General features: G+C 41.2%; 1 protein-coding gene across 2 annotated transcripts; it reads left to right on the top strand.

The window, feature by feature from the left end:
- Nucleotides 1-517: 517 nt before the first annotated feature.
- On the top strand, nucleotides 518-8,933 carry LOC134187908 (uncharacterized). Of its 2 annotated transcripts, XM_062656094.1 has the most exons (13): nucleotides 518-605; nucleotides 663-740; nucleotides 810-836; nucleotides 1,867-1,938; nucleotides 1,989-2,063; nucleotides 2,128-2,190; nucleotides 2,897-2,968; nucleotides 3,049-3,123; nucleotides 3,178-3,249; nucleotides 5,513-5,587; nucleotides 5,651-5,710; nucleotides 5,805-5,966; nucleotides 8,243-8,933. In XM_062656094.1, the coding sequence occupies exons 1-13, from the start codon at nucleotides 564-566 to the stop codon at nucleotides 8,762-8,764; spliced, it is 1,395 nt and encodes a 464-aa protein (XP_062512078.1). In that variant the 5' UTR covers nucleotides 518-563; the 3' UTR covers nucleotides 8,765-8,933. The 2 variants fall into 2 exon arrangements, with proteins under 2 accessions (XP_062512078.1, XP_062512071.1); XM_062656087.1 differs by having other exon boundaries at nucleotides 524-740.
- Nucleotides 8,934-9,974: the final 1,041 nt, after the last annotated feature.

Genomic DNA, 9,974 nt, shown 5'->3' with positions numbered 1-9,974 from the left:
ATACGGGAACCGAGCATGACGGCGCGAGAGGGTCTGGTACGAGGCTACATTCAACGGTTGGATGTAGTTTCATTTACTGAATTCTTCCGCAGTCAAATTTCGTTTGCGATTTTTAGAAGCAGCAATCACAGATTTTCACTACTGACACGTACGCTTTAGTTTTCATCTAGCCACTTCAGTGGACCACATCCGCTAGTAACTAAATTACTCTGCCCGACATCTGACGTGCCGCGCGTCGTATACACTAAACGTTTGCGACAACAGACTGATCGACTTCAACTACTCAATCGTTTATTTAGCAACAAGATTTTGTTGCACTGCCTAGATTCTTGAATAGCTTCTCTAGTAATTAGCTTAGATAATACAAGAATACCGACCGACTTTCGTTAGCGAACAGATACATAACCACAAATACATTTATTTTGACACAACAGAACAACAAGGGCGACAAGAATGTTAACCTGTAGCTGTAATAACAAATATTTGGCTTCCGCCCACTATCCATTACAATTCTAGAGGCGGAGTGAGATGTTGCATCATATCCTGTAGTGTGTGAGATCGAGATGCATAGTTGTGCTTTCCTGCTTGAAGCAGTCGTGCTTTTAGTAAGAAATGATTTGTTGCCATGTTCATTTTACGTTCTGTTTCGTACGGTACTGCAGGGTCTGCTACAACAACATTTCATTGCATGTATTGGATATGGAAGCTCTGACTGTCTCGTCACACGGCTGTTTCATACGGTATGGCACTAGACATGTGCATGCATAGTCTATCGTCGCAAGAGCTCTTCATGCACTCATTTTTGATAGGTGAGCGCTCTTTCAGGAACAATGGAGGTAAGTATCCGCAGTACAGCAATGAGACTTCAATAGAAAACGATGGCGTGAAATACAAGAAGAGTTGTGTGTGTGTGTGTGTGTGTGTGTGTGTGTGTGTGTGTGTGTGTGTGTGTGTGTGTGTGTGTGTGTGTGTGTGTGTGTGTGTGTGTGTGTGTGTGTGTGTGTGTTGTAGGTGTACCTTGCGCACTCTTCTCATACACTTACATAGTTGTATCATTTCTATCTTTCTTTGCATAACTCCCCTAAGGGCAGATTTACGCCTTGTGGTGGACGAATTTGTGAACCAGTTCTCGATCTCAGCATCACTCTACTCATTTGATCGTCATGCACGTGTTAGGGATTCTAATCCTCTGCATTGCATGGAATTGTTGAGTCTAGTTGGCGGGTGATCTAGTCCTTACCACGTAACCTGGGAAATGTTTAGCAAGACGACAGCGATTGCGTAGACTCACGCAATGCCAAAGATGTAAGGTCTAATGTCGTATGCCTGTGGTAATCCATACTGGTTGGTAGGCATGGATTGCTCTAGCCGAGGCAATTTTGGAAGGTCTCTCATGCAAAGACGTTGATCGAAATAGCTTCCTTGTTCCGTCTGTATTTCTCATTGAGTGTTCTGAAATGTTCGTGTAAGACCACTAAGCCTAGAGGCTAAGGTATGTTTGTTGTACGAGTTCTGCTATCATAACAAGTGTGCTGAAACATACACTCGTCTCCACTTTCCTCTCAAATGGCTTCTCAAATAGCAAGGGTTGACCATCTCTGCACATATTACCCTATAGAGATTTCGTAAGCGTCTTCATAAATAATTTTCAGAAGTTTGATCTACTTACGCTTTAGTACCAGAGGCGCTAAAGGTGCTGGTCTAGGAAGGCGTACGTAGGAAGAGCGAGCACACAATGGCGGCGCATGACGATTCTCTGTATTACCCCGCCCATTTACGATGGTTCTCGTTTCTATGTCTAAGTGATTATGGACTATTTTCAAACACTCAGTTTATCTAAGATACATTGATTAAACTTACTTACAGAATATTCAAGCAGAAGTCAGTGATCTGAGAAGAAACCTACAAAGCGAAAGAGAAGAAAGGATCAAGTTGCAGGTCGTGTGCATGGCTATTCCGTTTCCTGTTTATTGACGTCGACGGTTTAGGTGGACAACGTGGAACTTCGTCAACTCATCACTAAGCTTCAAGCAGACAACGCGCTTCTCAATAGCAGTTCAATGGTTGTACTATATCTAAATATAAAATTAAGTGTTTGAATTACGTATGACGTCATTCTTCTTGTAGATTTTGACTTCAAACGTTGCTCAAGTTCAAGGCAATTTGGTAGTTGTGAATGCAACTTTTGAGGTAGACCTAATTTTGTATTAAATAAATTGGTAAAAGTTGTATCGTATATGTTAATGCATCTTTCATAAATTACAAATATGGCACCAGATTTCTATCAAATGCAAGAAGTCATTATACACTTGAAAGTTAGAAGAAGCAAACTGGAAAATTAGCAAAAGTTAGATCAGTTGTATAATAATTATCTTGCAAAAAAACAAGAGATATAGCTGTGCATGGTGCTTTCTGAACCAGTTTTTGGTCGACTGGCGATGTAAATACGGACATTCGATTTTTGCGCATCTGACTAGTTTCAACTGCGTGAAGTCGTGAGTATTACCAAGGCATGTCTGTGTCAGCGGTGTCGCGTCATAGGGACATAAATGGGCAGGCCAAAGCATCCTTAATTAATTAATTAATTAATTAATTAATATGAAATAGTATTGCTAGGTGCGGGCCTTTAGACAATATAAAATGTCTTGTTAAGTTAAGTAGCAGCTGACTTCTCAACTTATCTAAAGGTTTAGCGACGCTGTTGTCTCTGTATACAGTACAACTTACAACTACCTCTTCAGCAGAATCAATGGATAATTTATCTAGTATTGACTTTGCGTTCTGTCTCCTTTTATTGCTAATTAAACATGCAACATTGAAAATATAGTATAGTATTATTTTATTGTAAAACGGTGTTCTCCTGCATTCCTTCTGTTTGCATTTTCTGTCTTGCCAGATAATGAAAGAAAAGTTGAGCAACTTGACAAGTGAATTGCGGCATGGAAAAGACGAAAGGATAACACTGAAGGTAGACAGACAATATTGCTGTATGAAAACGCGCGAACAGGAGTCCGTTCCCCGTCATTATCAGTAACCTGCATTTCTTAGAGTTCGACCATGGAATTGCTCGAAGTGACCATGCAACTCCAACACAATGATGGACGTTTAAATGAAAGTTCTAAGGTTCGTCAACTCACATGTAGGCATGCTGATCGTTTGCTTAATCTGATAAAATAGGCGATAGAAGAAGAAGTAACGAGTCTTAAGAGTTTTATGCAGATCAATATTGACGAATTAGCTGAACTTAAGGTATACATATATATACATGCATATATATATATATATATATATATATATTATAATTTATTCATATATTTATTACATACATGAACGTGCCCACCCCAAAATCCCCAACAAATCAAGTATGCATGTCCCAAGTGCGTGTGTATGGTTGTGTAGATATTATTCGTTTCACTTCTTAGAAGAGAAGAAGGCCATGCAATAAAAATAAACTTATCTTGTATGAGTAAGTTACTCCGTTATCTAAAACCTCGCTTTCTTTACCGGGATCGAGCGATTTCTGTGGTGTGCAACGCTTATAGGCGCCCGAATTTTTTTGGGAGTAATAGGCTCTATCCACTAGGAACGAATCTACGGTGGCCGGTTCGAGTTACATTTTCCATTTTCTACTTCCAACTTCCATTCTTCCCACTTCCACTTCCATTCTTCTAACTGCTTCTTCATTCCTCCAACTTCTGCTTTCATTCTTCCAACTTCTCCTTCCATTCTTTCAACTTCCGCTTCCATTGTTCCAACTTCTGCTTCCATTTTGCTCGTTGTTATTTCGCGAGTTTGGCACCTTAGCTGTTACGTGGTTATTAGTCACGTGGTTTTTTGCAATGTGGCCGAATAGGTAGAAAGCAGAGGTTTACGGTGACGCCACGATGCCACTTTCTTAGATTAGCAGACGTTGTACCCAACATCGATCCTGTTTGTTGCTGTAGAGAGTTTAGAGAGAGAATGGATGAAGCAGGACTTGCAATGGTTGATTCTCCTGCTGTACATCAAGACCTGTCAGCAGAAGGGGAAGCACTAGCGGCTTATTTTCAGCTGGGCTTTACAAATGCTCAGATTTGTGCTGTCTTGGAGCATTCCCATGGTCTAGCTGATCTTGACACTAGATCAAGTAATTACAGAAACGTTTAGTCAAACTTGGACTACGAAGGCGACAAACTGGAGCTGAAGTCCCTCTTGCGGACAGCTATTCAAGTAATTTGTTTATCTAGGGAGACTAAATGATTATTTAAAGTCCTTTTGTGAATTTTAGAACCTGGAAAAGTGCAGAGTACACTGTTATCGTGGGAAGTCAAGGAAATGTACTAGTCCTGATATACGTAGAGTCACTTCTTCTAATTCATTAAATTAATAGTGTTTTTCCAAAGGTCGTAAATGGACTTTATTAGCTCTGTGAGAAAATGAGTCTTGTATCATTGTGACGATTATGTCTGTCTGTTGGCATTTGCTTGTTGTGTGTGTGTGTGTGTGTGTGTGTGTGTGTGTGTGTGTGTGTGTGTGTGTGTGTGTGTGTGTGTGTGTGTGCGCGCGCGCGAGCGCGCATGAGACATAGTTCTGAATGCAATTCTAATATGTGTCTTCTCAAACCAATTTTACAGCTATGCAATTGTTAATGTATGTCAAAGAGACAGAGATGACGTAAACAGTAGCATGATGGGAAAGTTACACAGTAGAATGCAAGCTCAGCTCAGTATTTACGATGCAAACTGCAACAATATCTAGGCTACTGAATTGACTAGACATTAACATGATTGGGTAGAGAACGTGGATTTCTTGACATAACACAACACTGAAATGATCTTGAAGATTGTGTCATTGTTAAAATGATAAAGTGGCACTTTATAGTCATTATGTGTTATGTGTTGGTCCTCTGGTACATATAGATGTATACCCGTAATACGTCTACAGTCATGATAGGATAAGTTTAGCTCTATCAGTCAAAAGTATATATATATATATATATATATATATATATATATATATATATATATATATATATATATATATATATATATATATGTATATAAAGCTTTCAACGCCTTGCTCCGCCCCTTAGTTTTGCATAGTGTAAACTGCATACTCTGGGGGCATCATACCATACAACACTTCCATTTGCCGATAAACGTGTGGCTGGCGGGTATTCACAAATCAGAGAGCTCGACTTTTGCTACTTATCGCCTTCCCAGCTCAGTTGCATTAATTAATCATATTGATCAGCCGAAAAGTGAGCATCGGTTCACTTCTCAATGGGCGACGCTTTGATGGTTTTCCGGAAAGTGGCGAGCCGGCGCGTGGGCGTTCCTCACCACAGAAATATCGCCCGTTCTCGGCAACCGAATCGAAGAAATGGAGTAACCTAGACCGATCGATTTCTCTTCGTGAGATCTACTCATACACGTTAGTTATTTTTTGGTGGATTTTTCCTTTTAATACTGCTGCATGGATGTCATTCGTCTACGTATCATGTTTTCACTAAGTCGTTTGACACATTGCATAGAATGTTACAGCAGAATTACGGTTTAATGTTGCTTCCCTTGAAGAAGAGAATGATGTTTTAGAGAATACTTCTGATGTGAGATCTGGTACTCGAAATTAAACATGTATACGTAGGTGATATCCTTGTTTGCATATATAGGGTCTCACTGTAGCCGTTGCGCAACTAAAAGATGACGTAAAAGCTCTCAACGTATGTAAGGTAATTTATCATACTGACCTGATTGTGCAGCAGCTACCAGCATGCATGTACCGTGGTATATGTTAATAACCAATGAAAAGTTGGTTTTGTCTAGACATCGCAATCAAACCTAATTGAAACAAGTTCTTCGATTCCTTTATGCAATGCTACAAAAGTCGGACATTTCTATTTGAACAACGTGACCAACGAACTGACAGTGTGTAATGGAAACGACTGGTACAGCGTGACAAGGGGATGTCCATATAATAATTATGAGGTATGACTGTTGTTTCTGTTGTAATCAGGTAGTTCGCGTGTAAAACAGTCACACACACACACACACACACACACACACACACACACACACACACACACACACACACACACACACACACACTATTAACTTATAAATAAGTTAACATATACCTGCACTGCAAAGTGCAATGAACTTTTATAAAGTTACATACTGTATTAAAAGCGCTACAGATACAATTTACATTCTTAGCTTGATAGAAAATTTTAGTTGTAATAAAATAGCCCAACGTCATAGTAATTCTTATAAAATATCCATTATCCTAACAAATGAACACGAATAAACGCAATTTGACATTTCTCAATAAATTTGTTTTCGATTATATTGCCTAGTGCGTAAGTACAAAATTTGAATTGACAGTAATTCATATTTTACTCTATACCAGAGTTCCACCCTCTCTTTCGATGTGAGATTAGCAATATTCTCATCAACCGCATGTTTATTAGCTATGCTAGCCTCGCAAGCCAGGCTCTTCCGCGCAGTCGCTGAGCTAACCGCACGTGAATCACACGAGGAGGAGCTTTTACAGGAATTGCTCCAGCGCGAGAAGAGCCTGGTCGCTTTCGAGAACGTCAGAGTGACGTGGGACCCCCAATCTGGTTTCATAGCTTGCATAAGGCTAATTCGATTTCCTAGAGAGCTCGTTAATGTAATTGCGCTGATACATGAAGCAGAGAGGTAGCCCTCCGCGGAGAGAGCGTGAACACGAAATCCAGTGAAGCTGTTGATGGACAAAGTGCTGGTGAATAATGAGCGTAGGAATGGCCTACATGAGACTGGTCCGCTGAACCTACACTCTCCAGCAACGTTTCTTTCTACTGAACTCATCTGCAGGTTTGCGCGAATTGAAACCGACGTAGAACTGTTCACCACTCTTGCGCGTCTACGCTGACATCTATAGTCTGTGGGGAAATGGTGTGAGAACTGCCGGCCCAGTTTCACTCAATGGTTCATGAAAACAGTGGCCTAGAGCTTGTTGACCTCTCCACGTCATGGTCAGATTGGCGTGTTTTGCTAACGCAGTCTATGTGACGGTACTTTCGACTCAGCAAGCAGCGCTTTTGTACGATATTGGCTCTCCTCACGGTGAACTGGAAACATCTCGGCATGGGATAACAGCAGTGCAGTGGACCTACCATGTTCAGGAAGTGTAGAGTTGACTCGTAGTTGCACGTGTACTACGTACGACATGTTTCAATGCACGGACTCTGAGTGCTACATATATACACTAACCGCGTACAATGAGTTCATTTCTCAAACTACCGCGCTGCAGATCTAGATTCGGCGGTGTACTGTTGGCGAAACTGAATGCTGAAAAGGAGTCGTGACACTGCAGAATATTACATGGCTGAGCTGTCTACATACGTACTAGAAGCGAACGATGATGTCAACTACGTACTTCGTGCAAAACAAGCAAGTGCGTGAAGCGATGTAGCGTGTTCTCAACTATCATACCTACATGCTTACCTAACAGAATTAGCTTTATCAAGCTATGAAACCGGGTCGGGGGTCCCACGTCACTATAACGTTCTCGAAAGCGACCAGGCTCTTCTCGCGCTGGAGCAATTCCGGTAAAAGCTCCTCCTACTTGTGTGATTCACGTGCGGTTAGCTCAGCGACTGCGCGGAAGAGCTTGGCTTGCGAGGCTATAGCTATGCCACTGTTCTGTTGTGCTTTTCACAATATTAATGACCTTTGCTATTTCATTGCAATTTTACAGTTTGTTTACTTCTCGAGGCACTAAAATTTTGGTAATTTATTGAATAGTTGTGGTTAGAGAAACAACTTGGAGTAGCACCTTAGTGCATGAATAACGTTAATGCGGGTGGCACAGTAAGATTGGTGTGCCAACAGTTTATTATCTGTAGTATATGAACAGGTCAAGTTATCAACAAACGTTTTAATTTTAGATTAGTTGATGGTAGGTATCAACGAACACATCTAGGAGAAAAAACATTAACGAGTTAAACCACTGAATTTGCAATCGTATAAATTCTTAATTTAGAAAGCAGAAGAAATATGAGATGCATACCTTTTGTGCGCGTTCATATTCATACAGATTATACTATCGTGTACGTTTTTAAGTGTGTGTGTGTGTGTGTGTGTGTGTGTGTGTGTGTGTGCGTGCGTGCGTGAGAGAGTGTGTGTGAGTGTGTGTGTGTGTGTGTGTGTGTGTGTGTGTGTGTGTGCGTGTGTGTACAATACTTCTAATTCAAACTATCTTTATCTCTTTACTGTAGGGTTATTGTGGATATTCGGTTTTGTCCCATCGTTGCCAATTGATTTGGAAGCATTCATATCTTGAGGTTGGAAATGTTACAGACGACATGCGCACATTCAGTTCATTCGACCGACCATGCACAGACCTGTCTGTTGGATGGTGCAACATCGCCAATAAAGACGCAGTACCCGGACAAGTGCAGGTAACCGCAGCCTATCACAAGGGTCAACTAGTATATGCATATCGTGGAGAAAGGAATACTGAATTGGGAAAAACGTGGAGAGGAGCAATACTCAACAACTCCTCTAAAATAGTAGATTTCTGCACAAACTCTAATGGAGTGCCTCCAGAACCGACTTCCGATGGTTATCAAGGGCTGACATTTGACAAGAGTAACCCTGGGGTATACACTGGTAACTGGGACACAGACCAGTATCAAAAGGGTTACGGTGACTGTCGCTGGGAGAATTGTGGTCTGCCATCAACAATTTCCACCCAATTCAATCACGTGCAAATGACTGTTGCAATGTATTTATGTTGATCACCAACGCTCTTTGTCTAGCTAGAGACTATCCAACTATTGCCAAAGTCATCAAGACTCGTTGCTTAGCCTAACTAATGCCTGCAAGCAGTACCTGTCCGTGGCAATAATTTTATGTCTTATTTAGTATATATCCTGAAGCTAGACTACGTCATCGTAATGGATTATATTTGCTAGACCTAACGTACGTAGCTGTCAAGACTTAAGGTGTGTGTGTGTGTGTGTGTGTGTGTGTGTGTGTGTGTGTGTGTGTGTGTGTGTGTGTGTGTGTGTGTGTGTGTGTGTGTGTGTGTGTGTGTGTGTGTGTGTAAGCATGTGATATCTAGACGTATACGAACAACATAGCCAATTGCAAAAATATTTTTATCACTACAACAGCAAGTAATTGCATGCCTCTAGAGTTTTTCTAGAATTTATACAAAATTATACAATTATCTTTCTGTAGGAAAACTGTAGGGGCGAGAAGAGACTGGTTTGAGTCTAGGATTCAGGACAGTGCACCTCTAGGCGTTTTTGAGATGCACAGCAAAAGACCACGCATTTTGAGGTTACGCCTTCTTCCTTTGACAGTAGAAACAGATCCATCTTGACAAACTGGGGCAAGCTTTTGCCATATTTTCTACTGCCGTCGTAGCTATCGCTTGAAGTCTAATCTCTAGTGCGTCTTCGCGCCGTCTAACCACATTCCGGATGAATCTTGCATGTCCCTGCATCCGCTACTCTATAAATTAAAACATGTTAAAATACAGGACTAGTCTATCTGGCGGCCTCCTCGTACGCAGAGCCCCGGGATCGCCCTGATCTTTTTCCTCCGTACGTTGCGTTGTTTACCTTGAGCTCCTGGAATAATTTGGACTCTTGGATGCAGCCTCAACCTTGGGCACCACCTCCTCTTATTTCTGTTCTTCGGTTCTTTCGGGCCGGTCTGACATATATCTGCGGATCTGCTAATTTTCCAATTCCATTAGTTTGGTAATACATATTTTTTCGGTCATTTCCTCTCTCTCCCTTTGTGGGTAATTTCCTTCCTGTTTATTCCAATATTTCCTCTTGGTGTCGTTTCATGATGTGTCCGTTCTCTAATTTGATACTGAAAGATACTGGTCAGGTGCGGTTTTCTACGGCTTCCTTAATTCAGCCTAGGAGGTCGTTTCCCTAAAGATCCAAACATAAATTTGTTGTCCGACGTCGATCAATCGTTCTTGACTGA

Source organism: Corticium candelabrum, chromosome 1, assembly GCF_963422355.1.
Source record: "Corticium candelabrum chromosome 1, ooCorCand1.1, whole genome shotgun sequence".
Lineage (NCBI taxonomy): Eukaryota > Metazoa > Porifera > Homoscleromorpha > Homosclerophorida > Plakinidae > Corticium > Corticium candelabrum.
Note: the sequence above shows the minus strand (reverse complement) of the source record. Positions and strands in the feature narration are given on the sequence as shown.

Excerpts from the sequence above, each read along its gene's own strand:
- LOC134187908 (XM_062656087.1), top strand. The coding sequence starts at position 564 with ATGCATAGTTGTGCTTTCCTGCTTGAAGCAGTCGTGCTTTTAGTAAGA. Across the intron at positions 1,939-1,988 it reads AAGAAAGGATCAAGTTGCAG|GTGGACAACGTGGAACTTCG; the intron begins GTCGTGTGCATG and ends TCGACGGTTTAG. Across the intron at positions 2,969-3,048 it reads ACGAAAGGATAACACTGAAG|AGTTCGACCATGGAATTGCT; the intron begins GTAGACAGACAA and ends TGCATTTCTTAG.